Source organism: Eptatretus burgeri, chromosome 7 (genome assembly GCF_056783735.1).
Source record: "Eptatretus burgeri isolate ZD-2024b chromosome 7, Ebu_testis_v1, whole genome shotgun sequence".
Taxonomy (NCBI): Eukaryota; Metazoa; Chordata; class Myxini; order Myxiniformes; family Myxinidae; genus Eptatretus; species Eptatretus burgeri.
The window spans coordinates 55,907,725-55,926,178 of record NC_140967.1 but is presented as its reverse complement, the minus strand read 5'-3'; the positions used below and the strand labels follow the sequence as shown (position 1 = coordinate 55,926,178).

Below are 18,454 nucleotides of genomic sequence, written 5' to 3'. Positions count from 1 at the left end.
TCTCTCACCAGAGAAAGGTCAGTAGTCTTTCTGTCTTCTACCGTCTCCTCTCTGCCCCCCCTTGCTCTGTGTGTGATCTGCCCCCCCTATATTTCCTCAGTGCGCTCAAACTCCACCAAAAACCCCCTTCTGGTGAAACTGCTAAAATCAAGAATCACTGCTCACATTCACTCTTTCATTCTTCTTTTTTACTGCCTCTGGAACAAACTCCCACACTCTCTTCAATCCCACTCCTCCCTCCAGGTTTTCAAAACAGCTATTCACCACCATCTCATATCTTCCCCCATCCAAAATCTTGATTTTTACTACTCCCGTTAAACCACCCCCAACCCTCTCAAAATTTTGCTTATGTATCCATCTTGTCCACCCCTTGCGTTCTCCCCTATAACCTACCTACTTCAAATTCCCTGTTCTCCTTCCTGAAAGTCCCTGTCGTACCATGCTGTGTACCCCGTATACCCCCACCCCATCCCTCTCCCTTCCACAGATCTCCTGTTGTCTCGGTTCCCCACTATTCTGTGCTTCCCTCTCCCACCCCTCTTGTCTCCTGCCTTGTTGTAAGTTTCTGTGTATTACCTCTTCTACGAACCTCAACATGGCATACAAAAATCTCCAAAGAAAAGAAAAAATAACTTTGGTATATCATGGGTAATGAAGGTTGTGGTGAGGTTTAATTGGAATTGTGTGTGTAGTTTCTGAGAAGAAATCAAATACAGTAAGTCCTCACTTTTCGCAAGGGTTGCGTTCCTGGAAAACCTTATGATAAGCGAAACTGTGTTAAACGAAACATATTTTCCCGTAGAAACCAATGTGTTAAAGGGGGGATGCGTTTTTTGCTCTGAATTTTTTGGACATAAACACAAATAAACAAAACACACTCCTCGAGTAGTGGCGACTTACCCCGAGGCTGGAGGAACGGAGTTGATTGCGGTGGACAAGTCACACTTGCAGAATGGCAGAATCGTCCCCCTCTTCACTTGACACTGTGCTGTCACTTTCTTCACCAGCGGGAACGGTCTCTTGGCAGCGGGTTGAAGGAGCATCCTGGATGCTGGATGTAGTTGGTGCTGCATCTTTTGGCTTGAAAAATGCGTGGAGAGTGGGCTGGATGGCTTTCTTTTTCTTTGCTGCATAAAGTTCCTTGTAGCAACAAAGGGCGTCATTAACAACACAGCTAAAATCAGTGCTCCTTTCAAGATTTGGATCTTGCTCGATAACAAATTCTATGGCATTTTCAAACGAGCTGAGGATTTGGCCGAGGTTTTCATGGTGAGATGCTTGGATGAAAGTGTCACAGCATCTTCTTCTTATTCTTCTTCCTCAAGAGCCCACTGCCGTTCCAACTCCATGAGATCTTCATTGCTTTAGGGTTCTGCATGAGACTCCAGTAAGTCATCCACATCCTCTTCGTCAACCTCTTCAAAACCAGCCTCCTGCGCCAGGTCTACAATTTGACTTGTAATCAACGGAACATCAGCAAACCCCGTGAAATTGTGGACACACTCAGGCCACACTTTCTTCCACACAGCGTTCATTGTGGAGGCACTCGCCTCAGCCCATGAATCCTCAATGTTTTCCAAAGCCATTTTTATGTTGTATGTTCATCAAAACTCCTTGATTGATAGCTTGTCCTTATCAGTTTTTTTTGATAAGCTGCAGCATGGTATGCTGAACATAATAGGCTTTAAAAGCAGCAATAACTCCCTGATCCATAGGCTGTAAAAGTGAGGTAGTATTTGGTGGTAAAAATACTACCTGCACGTTTTCACACCAGTCTTCCATTTGCTGAGGATGGGCAGGAGCATTGTCTACAAGCAGCAAAGATTTGTTGTCGATGTTGTTCTCCTTGGAGTACTTCTCAACATGATTGGAGAAGTAATTGATCACGTAATCGTGGGTCAATGCCCCAGTCATCCAAACCTTTGTATTTGACCACAATATTACGGGAAGTTGTGGCTTGAGGCAACCCTTTAGCGCTCGTGGGTTTTCAGAAACGTAAACAAGAAGCGGCTTGAGTTTACATCCCCTTCTGCATTCCCACCGAGTAATAAGGTCAGCCTGCCCTTTGCCGAACTTTGAACGATCGAATGTACAGTCGATGCAGCGATTCAATGCACGCGGCCGATTTCCGTTGTCCCTTCACCTCGTTCATGTCTTTTAATTATATCCAATTTCACCTTCAATGTGACAGCCTTTCGTTGTCTCTTGAAACGAGGTGTGCTCGGCAAAAGACTTGCGGGTCGCTTGGGATTCATACTGGAAGGTATGCAGGCGAGCGTGAAGAGAATACAGTACAGTGTACAGTACAGCGTACAGTACAGTTCAGCGTGCAATACAGCATACAGTACAGTTCAGCGTACAATACAGCATACAGTACAGTGTACAGTACAGTTCGGTGTACAGTTCAGCATTTGTACTGTACGCTGAACTTACAGTACAGTTCAGCGTACAGTACAGGTGAGAATCCACAATTCTCACAAGAATGAGAATCCATATATATATATATATATATATATATATATATATATATATATATATATATATATATATATATATATATATCACAAACAAAAATTAGCTAATTGCGGCCACGCGCGCCGACAAAACGTGGCAATCCAGTCGCAGCTTTTCAGGTCAACGCCGAAAACCAGCTACGGGTGTTGTTAACCACACCATAAATCAGCCAACTCTTCTGTCCACGCGCGACAGGGTTGATCGAGGAATTGTCGATGTACCTAATTATTCGCGCAGACAGAAATGCCGGGGATTTACACCTCAACGGAGCCTGCACGAAAACGAGCCGCTTTAAACAGCTCATTCCGTTTGCAATTGCAGAGTGGTTTTATATCGCCAAGCCCCGTCGGACCCGATTATCTTATCGGTGTTAAAAACCAGCTAATATTGCGAACACAATTACGGCAGTTAAATGTAGGAAGGGATGCAACGAGCAGGTGAATATTCAACAAGGAGGACATTTATTTCCAATGCACATATGCAAGCACGGCAATGAATGGGGGTAGGGGACAAGACACGAGCAAAAAGACCTACAACCGATGTCTATTTATTATCTACATGCACTTAGTCAGTTCACTACTTAGTAGACAAGGCGCCACAGACTTTCATGCAAAAACCCCAAGAAAGAAATAAGGAAAAGCACCGGGCTCATAAGCCTTTATGATTGCTCGGAGCCGGGTTGACCGCAGGGGCTCTGAGAGACCGAGCAGGCTACCTGCCACCCTCTTAGTGACTCCCTGGCCGACCTCGATGTCTCTGCCCACACTCGACTGGACTCCACCAGCTACCAACTCAACTCTTGACTCCAATGACGCCTCCAACAACGCCTCCAACGGCGACTCCAATGTCCAACTCCAACGACGCCTCCAACTCCCCAAGGAGACCAAGGAGAGAGACTGTCTCAGCGTTGAAACATGCCTTTTTTATCTCCCCGGGGCGTTCGCCCCTCCCTTCTCGGCGCGCAGGCGAAAATTCCAGGAGAGTTCAGCTTGGCACTTTTGGTATGATAACCGTCATTCTTTTTCTTACGCCGTTCTGAGGGACCTGCCCCAACCGTCACTTCTGTTTACCTGTTCCAGAATACTGGGGCGGGAATTGTCGAGTTGTTCTCTTTGTTTTTAGAGGAGGGTCGTCCTTCTGGACAATGTAGCTCCTATGGCGGTGTTTGTGGAGATGGCATGGTTGTTGAGATGTCGTGGTTGGCACTGTGGTGGGGATGGCGTGGTTGCTGAGATGCTGTTGTGGTGGTGGAGGTGGCGTGGTTGTAGTGGTGTCGTTGAAGAGATGCTGTTTCTTTGAAATAAAAGATAGAACAGAATAACGGCTAACTCAAAGATGCAAAGCCCTGCACACGAATAATTCCCTTTATACATCGGTAGGGAATTCTAACCTGGAACACACACTTACTGAAATAACTGACCTCTGGGGAACCTGAATGGTGATCTGTGAATCTCCACAACCGTAACAATATATATAACAATTATGGTCGAGTTTCATCAGAATTGCATGTGTAGTTTCTGAGAAGAAAGCAAATACCTATTTTGGGGACAATCCCCATAGACTTTAGAGGCCGATTATTTATTTATTTATTTATTTTTTTAATGCCATGAACACACTTTGGAACATACACGATGATGAATGTTGTGGTAAAGTTTCATCAAAATCGTTTATGTAGTTTCAGAGAAGTTGAAAGTGTTTGTGGACGGACGGAAGGACTGAAGGACGGATGACGCGCCATCCCATAAGCTCCCCAGAACTATGTTCCAGGTGAGCTAACTGGAAGTAAATGAGATTAGAATAGATAACAAGAGAAATATGTGTTAAAAAACGACGTATGTGTGGACTGTAAATTAATGTAAGGAAAAAGGCATCTATCCTTCAATTACCAAAGATGGCAACCCCTAAGGGGATGTTAAGAGGAACTTACACATCATGAACACAAGGTTTAATATAAGCATTGAACACAAAAGATATATAACCCTGTCTTTTGGTGTGTGTGTGTGTGTGTGTGTGTGTGTGTGTGTGTGTGTGTGTGTGTGTGTGTGTGTGTGTGTGTGTGCGCGCGCGCGCACGTGTGTGCGTGCATGCGTGCACACGTGAGATCGACTCTTGTGTCCTCTGAATGTGTATGTGCTGATCTTTGTAGAACGTGTGCGAAGAAGGCTCACGGCTTGGACAATCAGCTGGATTCCGCCTTGTTGGAACAGTTTTTGGCTCCGATGACTTCTGTGCCAGCATGGGTGAGCGTCTCAGAATTATTACAACTACAGCAAAAGGAACGAATACACCCTTAATTTGGCACACAGTAATATATTGTTATTTAAAGTTCATCTTTTGAAGTACTATTGTGACCAAGCCAGGTGCATAATGAAACTGCTTAGCTAGTGGGTAGTAAAACCAATTCCTTTCCTTCACAGCCATATAGCAAACAAGTTTAGTCAATTGGATTGCCAACAAATCTTTTCATTTTTGCAGCCACTTAACTAGCTATTTGCTTAGTTCTCAAGCCATCCATGTGGGTGTCCAGCCAGCCATTTCACAGTAAGCTGGCTTGAGTGTTTTCTTTGATTACTCAAAGTGGGTTGTTTGTGAAACGATTATTTTAGAAGCTCCACTCAAAACGTGACTCACCACTGCAATGCAAACCCATTTATTGTTATTGCATCAACAGCACACTGTAGCATATAGTCACTGCTATGTTGATAAAGTCATCCTTCATTGCCAATTCATGCCATGGTTCTTTGTGTACCAGGCACAACCCGTACGGCGGATGCCCATGAGCTGTTGTATACACGGCAGAAGATTGTAACTACGGCGAAAGCCTATGGGTTACAGGCTATTGACCTTGTCTACACAGAATACAAAGATGAGGTTGGATTAGAGCGTCAAGCGCAGGAAGGTGCACTTATGGGCTTTACAGGTGGGTGTGTGCATGTGGCGCAAGCATCTGTTTATTTTAGTTCCGCTTCCGTCACTTACAAACAAATAGTCATTTGGCTTTGATTATATAAAGATACTTTTCTTATGTGGACTGATTTTACTTGAGGAAAAATAACCTGCAGACATTTTTAAGACTGAGATGAGAAAGGGATTTTTTTTTTTGATTTTTTTTATTTCAACCTGATCGGACGCATGCTTTGGCAGCCAGAATTATTTAATATGAGCAAATACAACCTGTCGCTTCGCTGATGGGGGGTATTAAGGAGGGGGGGGTTGAGAGAGAGGAGGGAGGGGAGGGAGAGAGAGAGAGAGAGGAAGAGGGGAGAGAGAGGAAGGGTGGTAGGTGGGAAGAGCTATGCCTCACCAAACGTTGCTATACCGTAGGAGGGAGGGATGCAAGGAGGGGATGAGAAAGAGAGAGAGAGAGAGAGAGAGAGAGAGAGAGAGAGAGAGAGAGAGAGAGAGAGAGAGAGAGAGAGAGAGAGAGAGAGAGAGAGAGAGAGAGATAGAGAGATATATATATATATATATATATATATATATATATATATATATATATATATATATATATATATATATATATATATATATATATTGTTGCGGTTTTGGAAATTCACAAGACACCATTCAGGTTCCCCGAAGATCAGTTATTTCGATAAGTATGTGTTTCAGGTTAGAATCCCCACCGATGTGTAAAGGGATTTGTTCGTGTGCGAATACGAATCTTTCAGGTAGCCGTTATTCTTTCTCTATCTTTTATTTTAACAAACATCGCAGTGCCATCATCTCCAACAAACATCGCAATGCCATCATCTCCAACAAACATCGCAACGCCATCATCTCCTACAAACATCACAATGCCATCATCTCCTACAAACATCACAACGCCATCATCTCCTACAAAAACGCCATCATTATGGACAAACAACGCTCCACCTGCTCAAGCCGCGATTGTGTGCCGCAGCGAACTGCCGTGACGCGAGCCAATTTGCATAATCGGATGAAAACGAGGGTTTCCCGACACCAACCCGTGACGTCGAACAAGGGGTTCCCAGCGAGGCTTACCAGGGGTGAAAGGTCGGAGATGAAAAGTGGGTGGAGCCCCGACTCGGGTGAGAGATCAAAGAGCGGCTCGCCCCGGGCCAATATAAGGGTGGAACTCGAACAAGTTCGGGCAGATTCATCGCTCTCTGGAGACGGGCAGTTGCGGGAGAGGAAGGCACACGGAGCACGCATTCGGGGGAGGAGGCAGACGGTGGCGGCAGCGCAGAGAAGTGGGCACTCAGGATATTCGTCCCTCTCTGGAGTCGAGCAGCTGTGTCGTGGTCCGGGCGAACGGCCCTGAGATGGTCGAGCGACGCTGAGGTAGTGAACGCGACACGAAGAACATCAACTCTAAAAGAGCAAAAAGACCCGTTCACTCCTCTAAGCACGTCGCTGGCCAGGCCCGACCGACCAGGCCGCAGTGGAGGCCGGATGACCGAGGGGAACCGAGCAAGCTGCTCAAGCCGCCTGGCCTCTAAGCGACTGGTGCATAGTGACACAAAGGCCAAGCAGGAACATCCGGGGTCACCGACCCGAAGACCTTCGAGCCGTCACAAGGGGCGGTCAGGTAACCTGCCCGGCCTCTTGTGAGCCTTCGGTCACCCAGGCTCCGAGTTGGAATAAAGGCTCATGAACCTGTTTCTTTTCTGGGGTTTTGTATGAAAGTGCTCTATGGCACCTTGTCTTTATAAGTAGAATTGTGATTAAGTGCGTGCCTGTACATAATAGACATTGGCTGTCAGCTTTTCTCGTGTCTTGTCCCCTTCCCCCCATTGATTGCTTGCCTGTATAAATAAATGCCCCCATTGTTATCTTGCCAAAACGAAGTTTTTGCAAGATATGTTAGTCAGCTTGCATGTTTTTTACTTACGAAATCTAAAGAAATCTAAAGAAATCTAAAGATTTCTTAAGTATATTGATGCCTTCCGTTTCTGTTTGTTTGTTTGTTTGTTTGTTTGTAGGCACGATAACTCGAGAACGGAAGATGCTTCCAATGTCAAATTACACCACGTGATTCAGGAGGGTGGTGGCTAGCGCTGATTAGATTTTGGTCAAAATCGGTCAAAGGTCAAGGTCACAGTGAGGTCAAACATCCAAAACATTCGATTTTTGATGGTTTGGTACAGAATCATCGTAGAAACTTCTGGTTTGTGTCACTACCTTCTCAAGAGACAGCTTTTATTAGACAAGGTCAGAGGTCAAGTTGACGATTTCGTAAGTACCAGTCTATGACTGCTTGTTTTTTTTTTGTTTTGTTTTTTCTGTAATCACGTATCGATCACTCTGCAGAGCACAGTTATCATTGGAAATTTTTGTAACTTCGCATATCAGAGTCCTATAGAGGTCCCTTTTAGCGCATACAATTTTCACGGTCAAGGTCACTTTGTCGCAAATCAGGGAAGTCGACGAAACCCTTATTTTTTGAGTAATTTTAATCGGATCGTCTTCAAACTTCATGGGAATATAATTCATCATCTGGTGCTCAGCTGATTCATTTTTGGTGGCGATCGGCCGTGACCTTCATGGTTAGCGCTGGAGGTCGAAAGTTTTTGACCCCAAGGTCAAATTTTGAAATCTTAGATACCATATCGAGTAATACCTCATATGAAAGCGCTTGATAAGTGCTTTCCAGATCTGTCAAAAGTTTGACGCTTTGACGTCATTTGATGACGTCTTGACGAAAAAACGGATATTTTTCATGGTTACTCTGTAGAACGATTCTCATCGGAATCTCTCGTAGGCAGATATTCCTCAAGGAGTCGCTCCTGGTGGATAGCAGCTCTGTTCACCTCAGTGTGACCTTAAAGAAGTCACACGTGGTCACCTTTTGGCAAGATACGGGTCACCCTGCGGGTGACATTGGTTTATTTGAATGTCAATCTGCTCGTTGCGTCATTTCCTCCCATTGAGTTCCATGGCATGTTCGGGAAATTAGCCGGCTATTAAAGCCAAATAAAAGTGGTCATTTGGTCCGACAGACCTTGGCGAATAAAACCGCTCGGCATCGCACACGGAACGAGCGCGCTTAGCAGCTCGTTTCTGTCCAAGTCCCGTCGAGGTATAAATTCTCGGTACTTCTGTCTACGCGGATAATTAGCTATATCGAGATACAGCGATTAACCCTGTACTGCATGGACAGAATATTGACAGTTTATGGTGCGTTAAGGCACCCGTAGCAGGTTTCCGGGGTTGTCCAGGAAGCTGCGACTGAATTCCTGTTTTCAGCAAATGCGCGACTGTGGTTGGGCTGAAGCGGTCGTGCATAGGCCGTCCAAACCGGCTAATTCGTAACAATATATACAGTGTGTGTGTGTGTGTGTGTGTATATATATATATATATATATATATATATATATATATATATATATATATATATATATATATATATATATATATATATATATATATATATATATATATATATATATATATATATATATATATGCACAAGCTTCTTTGCACGACAAAAGATCGGAAGATTGGTCCGGACAAATGTCCAGTCGATATCAGGATGCCCTGGAAAGGGCAATCATCACGAAGGTTTGAAGTACAAATCAAACATTGTATCCAACACGTTTCTGGCTGTGCAACCCAGATTAGTCTTTACCTCTCGCCGTTTGCTGACATCGGTCAACAAGGATGTGCTACCCACCTCACAAACCAGCAATGTTACTTATGAGTTTAAGTGCTGATGTGAAGCTCGGTACGTGGGCCGCACAATACTAAGATTGGCTGATCGGATCAAACAACACGTCCCCTTGGCGATTTGAAGAAAGATTGTGAGGGATAGAACACAACCAGTGCGAGCATGTAGAAATATCCAGCAACCACCGGCCACTGTATCTGCTTCATCTTCCATTGCACAGCACCTAGTTGCCAACCCTATCTGTGCAGACCAGTACAATGCAGATATGTTCAAGATATTGAGCAGAGGTCAGAGCTCGTTTCATTTACGTATGTTTGAACTAACCTTCATCCTTACCACTGATCCAATATTATGTCATCAAAAGGAATTTGTACAGTCTGTGTCTCTTTCAGCATGGAAAGATCAAGGGAAGTGTGGCACCAAATGGTGAATGGACCATAGGGGAAACCCATCCCCCCTCTCTCCAGTGTGCGATGGTAAACGTCAATCATTGGCGAACTCTGCTCCAGCCAATGGGAGCTTGAGGTGAAGATGATGAGCCGAACAATGGGCGTTAGGATTAACCGTGACGTCATTACGGTTGAACCAATCAGTGTCTACCTTATAGAGATTTGCGTATGTAAGCACGTGCCTTCACTTCCTCCTTCACTTGCTGTGATCTTACCCTGAAGAGTGCAGCACGAAAAGCTTTGGTCACTATTATGTCATGTTTGTTTGTATCCATATTGAAGTTCTGTAGTACCAAACGTCTGTTTTTACACACACACACACACACACACACACACACACACACACACACACACACACACACACACACACACACACACATACACACACACATATAGTGTGTGTATGTGTATACACACACACACACACACACACACACACACACACACACACACACACACACACACACACTTGTACTAGCAAAAATACCCGCCGTTGCCAGGCAACGCTGGGTCCCTCCTCCTTCCCCTTCCCCTCCCTCATCGCACCCTTTCCCCTGCCTCGTTCTACCCACCTCCTCCCTCTGGACTCTCAACCCACCCCTTTCACTCCCTCCCTCATTGCACCTTCACCCCTGCCTTCTCCCACCCACTCCTTCCATCCCTCTTTCCATCTCCTCCGACCCACACCCTTTCCTCCAGACTCCCACCCCACTTCTTCCCTTCCCTCCTCCTACCCCACACCCTCTCCCTCTGGACTCCCACCTTCTCCCCTCCCTCCCTCCAGAGTCCCACCCTACCCCTTCCCCTCTTTCCTCCCTCTGGACTCGCACCCCACACATTCCTCTCCTGCCTCTCACCCACACTCCTTCCCCAGGACTCCCACCCCACCACTTCCCCTCTCTCCTCTCACCCACCTCCATCCAACCTCCCACCCCATCCCTTCCCCTCCCTACTCCCACCCTTTCCCGTCCTTTCTCCCATCCCCCCCTCATCCCAGTGTTACCCCTGCCTCCTCCCACCTGACCCCTCCCCTCTCCCAGACTCCCACCGCACCCCTTCCTCTACCTCCTCCAACCTCACCCTATCCCTTCCCCTCCATCCTTTCTCCCACCCTTCCACCCACTCCCCTCTCCCCTTCCCCTCCCTCCATCCTCCCATCCATCCTCCCATCCATCCTCCCACTCCTTCCCCGTGACAGGTTGTTTTGTGTGTTTATAAGTTATAAATTGTGAGAAAATTACTGTTTAAAACCCTGAATAAGGTACATTGTGGTAAAAAAATGTTATCCTATAAAGTTTCGCCGTGAATAACCTTGAGAGCTCAGAGAATGATGCAGCGATTACCAAGCAGCTTGCAGAGCGCTTACCAAGTAGCAAGTGGCTTAAGCACTCCAATGAAAGAGTTGTTATAGTGGAGTCAATATACGGTTGAACCCCAAAAAATTGCAACAAAACGTTTTGTTGTTTTAAATGTTTTAATAGGTCATGCTGCGTGCCAGAAAAAAAGTCTCGGGTAATCTAACCCCGGTAAAGGGGTTAATTTGCATATTTTCAAGATGGCCGCCAATGAAAATTTCAATGTACTACAAACTTTTTTATGGTTGATTTTAGACCCTATAAATGTATTGGCAACAGATAGGAACATGGGGTTTCTGAATCAAATAAGCATAGTTCCATCCACCTATGATGTACTATGACGTAACCATGACGTATAATCGTATATGACGTCATAGTTAAAAGATAGATGAGTATGGCATAGAAAATCTGTTGTTTTATAATATGTGATGCTATCATTTAACTCCTTGAACTAGTTAAGCTGTCCCTTTCCTGTAATTACATAGATGGGACATCATCAATCCAATAGAAATCTGTATGTATGCCACACAGCCTTACCATAAGCCACGTTCATTATCGCCCGAGATCATCTCAGCATTGTCATTGTCATCATTCTCACCCCCCAACATTTGATTGAAAGGGTTGCTACATGACTGCACTTGGCACTGTCCACAAGCTGATGTGCATGGTAGACCGTAGGTTTTGCATGTGCAACGTTGAGTACTGTACCCGGTAGTGCAGTTGCAGTGAACTACCTTAAGCAAAGAGTCTGGTGCGGCATTCATTTCATTCATTACTGGAATGAACAGATTCTCATCTATTTTCCACCCCCAGTCGGTTGCTTCCAAATCTGCCTCTTCTCCCATCCATGTCATGATCTGGAAATACGTGCGGAGTGAATGGTGCTTAGTAGCCGCTTCAGTTGGCGGCAGACGCTCTGGGGTAACAAACGACACAGCCGATACCACTTTCTTTGTCAAGATGCTGTGGTGCAATGAAGTGAGAGTATCTGTTCCCTTTCCACCAAACACCTGGACCATTGCCTTGTATCCAATCTCGACAACTGCATCTGTGCTTTGACCTAGTGTAGCAAATGCTTGGGCACATGACCTCAAACCAGCATAACCTTTCATGACTTTCTGGAAGAGAGATTTCTTGCCAACCCCAAATATGTGCGAAGTCGTATCACATCCAGTAAAGGCATGTACGAACAGCATTATGGTAGATGCCTGGGATCCTAAGAGGCTCTTCAGTCTGTTAATGTGATACACTCCGCTTTGGTCCTGCATCTTGTCAGATCGGAAGTACAAGTCCCGGTTGCCACCTTCAGCAAAATGGTGAAGCAGCAGAATAAGTAAGTCCATATCTTCACCTATCAGTGTTGTTCACTGCAGCTGGGAAGCTCGTACTGCTGCTTGCACGATGTCATAGTCTGCATCACCTGTTGCGTTTATCACAGTGCACCCCTTTTCCTTTAGCCCTTGACTAATGATGTTTATCAGTTCCTGCTTGTTGGAACCATGCGATAAGAACTCATCTCTTTTTCCCCATGAACACGGTGTCTTTTGTGAAGTTGTCTTTGGGATGATGTATCTTTTGACGACGCTGGTGTGTTCTGTCCTTCATAGATGGTTCATCCGAATAACCATCAAAGACAACAGTAGCTTTCCCGTAATTGCGGAGTATGAAGTCAGCATAGCCGTTAGCTATAGATCCGTATGTGCTCCCTTTCGTCCACTTAACGCGATGCATCAGTGAGCCACCATCCAACACATAGTGGTCTGTCTTGGGTACATCGTCCGACTCATCCTCGGTAGACAAACCTTTTGCATATTCATCTATTGCTCTCCCAAGCTGTGGCTTGTCCGCTTTCCTGAATATGTGCTTCACCTCAAAGAGAGCTGGGGGAAATGGAGACAATTCATATTCAAGAACGTCCTCCAATGAGAGGTTCCCTGCCCGAGAAATGACAAGTAGCCTCTGAAACAGAAGAGCAGGGTCTATAGTTCGGTCGCCAGTAACCTGGACAGCAGATGAATCTCCCAGAGTTTTCGCTTTGTCCTTCCTTTTGCATGTGTAGGTGAAAACTGGTTGTCCAGTTAGATTTTCAGCAACTTCGTTCCCCACTACCTGCAAGTTGTCGACATTCACTTCATCCTTGGCTACAACAACAGTGAGAACATTTCTCAAGGCTGGATCATCAGAGAACAGATTGCATGACTGAAGTTTTTCTTGGATTTTTGCTAGATCTGACTGGTCCCTCTCCATCCTGGACTTGGTGGCCTCCTTGTGCTGTTCACTCGACGTGTAAGTGCAATCATTGAATTCTTGCATGGCTATATTATATTCCGAACATACGGGGGGCGACAGTGTCCACAGGGCACGTTGCTCCTCCGTCATGCCACTGCCCCTGCTCAATCCACCAGTCAACTTGAGTGATCGCATAAGTGTCTGTTCGATAACAAGATCGGACCCAAGTCCAGCCCAGAACTGATCACTCCGGCGAATCACATGGTAGCCTTCCTGGTACTTGCTATATACTGCCGGATTGCTTGTCTCCAAATGGATGACCCACCCCCCCCCCCATAGTGCACTCATTTTAAAAACATGTGGTGAATTTTTCTACAATTGGCTGCCCATATATACTTCTGCTCAAGTGCGTGGCCACATGTGGTTTCCAATTACTTCCACATGATCTACATGTTGAAATTATACATGTTCTGTGTTAATTCCTACCTGGTCTTTGTAGTCTTGCTAGTTTCTAATTCATTATCATCATGACAATGCTTTTGAAGGACATTGAAAAGGTGAATATCAGCAGTTCCAGAAATTTTATTATTTTAGTTGAAGGTCACAGATGGCAGCACAAGTGCATATGGGAGGCCTAAACAGCAGTTATTCATAATCACCTTGTGATCTTCTTGGTGGGGCTTTTTGTCTGTGCTCTTTCATCCTAAGAAAGGGGGTTGGCTTTCGGTTTTCGCTATGACGTCATAAACGTCATAGTTACGTCATAGTACGTCATCGGCAGGAGAAACTATGTTCATTTGATTCAGAAACCCCATGTTCCTATATGTTGCTAATACATTTATAGGGTCTAAAATCAACCATAAAAAAGTTTGTAGTACATTGAAATTTTCATTGGCGGCCATCTTAAAAATATGCAAATTAACCCCTTTACCGGGGTCAAATTACCCGAGGCTTTTTTCTGGCACGCAGAATGACCTATTAAAACATTTAAAACAATAAATCGTTTTGTTGCGATTTTTTGGGGTTAGGTGATGCGGATCATATTTTAACTCGACTATTAATGAATGGCTGGCTTGGCAGGCCATTAATGATGTTTGCAGCGAAGATCAGGCATTTGATGATGGGCGCTTTATCATAATTATTTTCGTTGCACTCAATGAAGTTACACTTTAGGCACATTCCTTAATCTTTTCTTCACTCAATATAATTCTCCAAACAGTGGGAAAAGTTCAGTTTCATGCTTTGGCGATTTGTAAATGTGGAGAAGGAGGGATCACAGCCTTGTTTCCTTTAAATAAATACTTAAATACGCTTGATTAATAGAATCGGTAATTTCTTTGAATTTTCAGATTTCACTCCAGATTTTGACAGTTATTTAGTCTACGAGATCCAATCCTCAAATCTGAAGACAGATTTTGATTATATAAAGTATTTTAATTCGTCAGTGAGAGGTCATCGTCAAAAATCGCTACGACTTTTTGAGTAAGCCGAAACAAAATGGCAGATGAATACCCCTGCAATGTGAATTAGGGCTGACCAAGGGTAAGCATGTTTTTGGTTTTAATTTAAGAAGCCCAGTAGTTATCTTCAAAGGGGGTGTTTAATGTTACCCAAATACCCAGTTTTCATTCATGCACTCCCTTGGAATTCCCTTAGTACATATGCATGAACGTGTGTATGGTATCATGAAATCAGGAGATTACCAAGGCATTTTGGAGAACAATGTTCAACCCAGTGTCAGAAAGCTGGGTCTCCGTCGAAGGTCATGGGTCTTGCTGCAGGACAATGACCCCAAACACACTTCACAAAGCACCCAGGAATGGTTCAAGACAAAACACTGGACTGTTCTGAAGTGGCCAGCAATGAGTCCTGATCTAAATCCAATTGAACACCTGTGGGAAGATCTGAAAACAGCAGTTGGAAGAAGGCACCCTTCAAACCTGGGATAACTGGAGCAGTTTGCATATGAAGAGTGGGCCAAACTGCCAGTAGAGAGGTGTAGGAAGCTCATTCATGGCTATAGGAAGCGCTTGACTGCAGTTATTTTGTTCAAAGCTTGTGCTAGCAAATATTAAGTCGAGGATGTCAATAATTTTGTCAATGTCGTTTCTTTTTACTTTCTGAGTTTAAAGGATATATTAAATTCTGAATCAAAAACAAAGGTTCTATAAGATTAACAGTGAAATATAGAATTGTGGAGACCAAACCCTTTTGTCAATTTCAACTTGTTCTTCAAGAAAATTGTGAGTTATTTGGAAAATGTGCAAGGGTGCCAATATATTTGGCCACGACTGTATATATCTTTTCAATGGGACGTGCACCCATCACGAGGCCTTAAGGCCACGAAAACGTGGGGGTGACAACAAATAAATTGTGGAAAGGGGAATCACTAGGGAAGGAGATGCCTATTCACATCTCTCTTAAACTGGGAAAGGTTTATGTTGTTCGGAAACACGATGCAAGTCGAAAATTCCAGAGTTTGGCAGTGCATGGGGAAAAACTGGAGGAATGAAAAAAGCCAGAGGCCATCGTGGGGTGAAACAACTGAAAGTTATTGTTTTTCAAGACTTTAGGCCAGCTCTGGGATTGTTATGCCAATTTGGGATTATTATTGTGATTGTTATTCCAATTGAGATTGTTAGGCAGGCCTGGGATTGTAAGCCTTGTTTTGAGTGCATTTTTCTTTAAATTAGTGATGCAAAAACTTTGAGTTTATCTTCATTAAAGGATTATAATAATAGTGAGTTATGCATCACACGTAGGATCTATTCGGTATCTGTTGTCTGAAGGTTTGTTGTGTCTCTGAGAAGAAATTATGACAGATAATTGTACTTTTATATTTGTCAACAAAATGAGTTTCATTCACTGAAAAAAGAAAATTCTCACTCATTTCCACAAAACGTTGAGTGAATTTAATTATTTAAATTTTTTCCTAAACACAATTAGGAAATTGTGCCCTCATGTCGGCTCTAGTCTAGTTTTGAAATGCAAACCTACCAGGCCTGAGACTGCACAATGCTAACACGTACATTTATTCAACTAGCAAATACAACCTGTCGCTTTGTTGATGGGATTATTTATGGGGGTAGGGGAGTGAGGAGGGGGAGTGAGGAGGGGGAGTGAGGAGGGGGAGCGAGGAGGGGTGGAGGAGTTGGAAGGGATAAGGAAAGGGGGAGCTAGAAAGTGGGGGAAGAGCGAGGAAGGGGTTGGGGGGAGAGTGATGCCTCACCAAATGTCGCTATCCACTCCTGGAGGGGGGGTGGGAGTGAGGAGGATGGGGGAGAGAATTGAGGGGGAAGGGGTTTGAGAGGACGTAAGCATGAGAGGAGGGGTTTCTGGACTTGTGTTTGGTCGGGGGAACGGGGGGGGGGGTTCTCGACTCGCGTTTGGTTGTGGGACTTGTGGAGAAGGGAGGGGTGTGGGGGTGGGTAGTACGGGATTGAACGAAATGGGGTACATGAAAACCACGTTAATACAGCATGCGGAGACCTCCCGGAGATGTTCATGGGAGGGGGGGTTGAGAGGAGAGGGGGTTTGGGAGGAGGTACACATGAGGGGAGGGGGAGGGAAGGCAGCATGACGGGAGTGGAAGGGAAGGGCAATGAAATGCACCCAAACAGCAACATTTTCTTTTTAACTGTCAGGTTCTACATAAAACTGGGTGGGAGCATTTAAACCCACACTATTTACCTGGCAAAGGCCTGCATGCATGCTTGCTCGCACATGCAGCGACTTTTGCACATGTCCGGTCGGCTCACTCCGAACCTGATTCGTAAATGCTATATTCTGGGGAAGCCGTTTTAAATTCAAAACTAAACTGTCAGTCCTTCACAGTCACCTTAACAGAGGGGGAGGGGTGTGGAAGGAGGGCAAGGGTTGTGTGAGTGAGAGAGAGACAGAGAGAGAGAGGGAAAGGTGTGGAAGAGAGAGTGAGATGAAGGTGTGGAAGAGAGAGAGAGGGAGAGAAGGGTGTGGAAGAGAGAGAGAGAGAAAGGTGTGGAAGAGAAAGAGATAGAGGAAGGTGTGGGGGGGTAGAGAGAGAGAGGAAGGTGAGGGGGAGGAGGAGTGGGAGAGAGGGGGAGGAGTGGTGGGAGAGATGAGGTAGCATGGTGGGGGAGAGTGGTAGAGTGGTGGAGGAGAGCGGTGGGAGAAGGAAAGGGGGAGAGAGAAGGGGAGACAGGGGGGAGACGGGGATTCGGGCAGATGTTACAGCCAGTTTTACATCCATCTGAGAGACGGCGCACACATTGATGAATCGCCCTGCCTGTGAAACACCAGGATGACAGTTTTTAGCTGGTTCGGGATTCAAGTCCAGGCTGGACAGCTTAGAGTGACTGTGCGTACCTCTCGGCTCTCCTACCTTGATGTGGTGATTCATTGCTTTGAAAGAACTGAAATCTTTTTTTTTTACTCATAATTATCTCATTTATTTTGCCTTCTTAATTCGGGAGATGTGCCCATGGAAAACCGTGGAGCAGTATCACCATGGAAGCTTGAAGAGATCGAAGCTTGACGAGATCGAAGCTTGAAGAGCACTCGACAAATGGCTTAAGCACTCAAGCAAGCACTCCAACGAAACAGTTGAAGTAACTTTTAAAAACAAAACATTTAATTTTTTTATATGTATCCATCTATGTCAAAGTGACGGTTCGTATAATGAAAGAAGATCATACAAAAAGAGGAAACATCAAAATAAAATTGCACATTTTCAGTGAGCAAGCCACTGCCCAAGGGACTGCACAACAATGTGGGCCAAATGCAGGTGAGAAGGTCCTGAACTTTGTTCAAGTTGATCATTTTATTCATTGACTGTGTGAATACTTTTGCCATGTTTGGCCATGTCTTGGAACCGAACAACCAAGCAGCTTGTATAGCGCTTGCCAACTGTCTTAAGCACTCAAGTCCCTTGGTTGATAAGGAACGGCTGGCTTGGCAAGTGATTAGTGATCCATTCATACATTGGGACCATACTCTGTCCAGCGCGTTGGTGCTGCCTAATCAGTCTCCTTGGCTATTGGACACAATCCTGGATGGGTCGCCACTCCGACACAGTATACCAGCATGCTGGGACTCATTTTGCCGACCTCGGAAGGATGACAGGCAGAGTCAACCCCACCTGGAATTGATTCAACAGCCGAGTGGGATTTGAACTCAGGATTATAGGATCCCAAGTCCACCACCCTAACCATTAAGCCAACACCAGGTATATATTAGTGATCGCTGAGCCATCATATTAGACACCCACCTCCCAGAGACACCCAAAATGTCAAATATGT

At 45.0% G+C, this 18,454-nt stretch overlaps 1 protein-coding gene and 1 long non-coding RNA gene across 5 annotated transcripts in view; one reads left to right on the top strand and one right to left on the bottom strand.

Annotated features, from left to right (window-relative positions):
• Positions 1-18,454, top strand: part of CLYBL (citramalyl-CoA lyase) — a 136,319-nt gene that overhangs the window by 77,849 nt on the left and 40,016 nt on the right. For 2 of the 3 annotated variants that reach the window (XM_085888551.1, XM_085888552.1), the window contains 2 exons: positions 4,661-4,754; positions 5,267-5,434. In XM_085888551.1, the coding sequence (XP_085744677.1) occupies positions 4,661-4,754; positions 5,267-5,434 (262 nt within the window). The remainder of the gene's footprint in view (positions 1-4,660; positions 4,755-5,266; positions 5,435-18,454) is intronic. The other variant, XM_085888553.1, reaches the window with a different exon arrangement.
• Positions 1-18,454, bottom strand: part of LOC147023300 (uncharacterized) — a 91,663-nt gene that overhangs the window by 58,476 nt on the left and 14,733 nt on the right. The window lies entirely within an intron of this gene.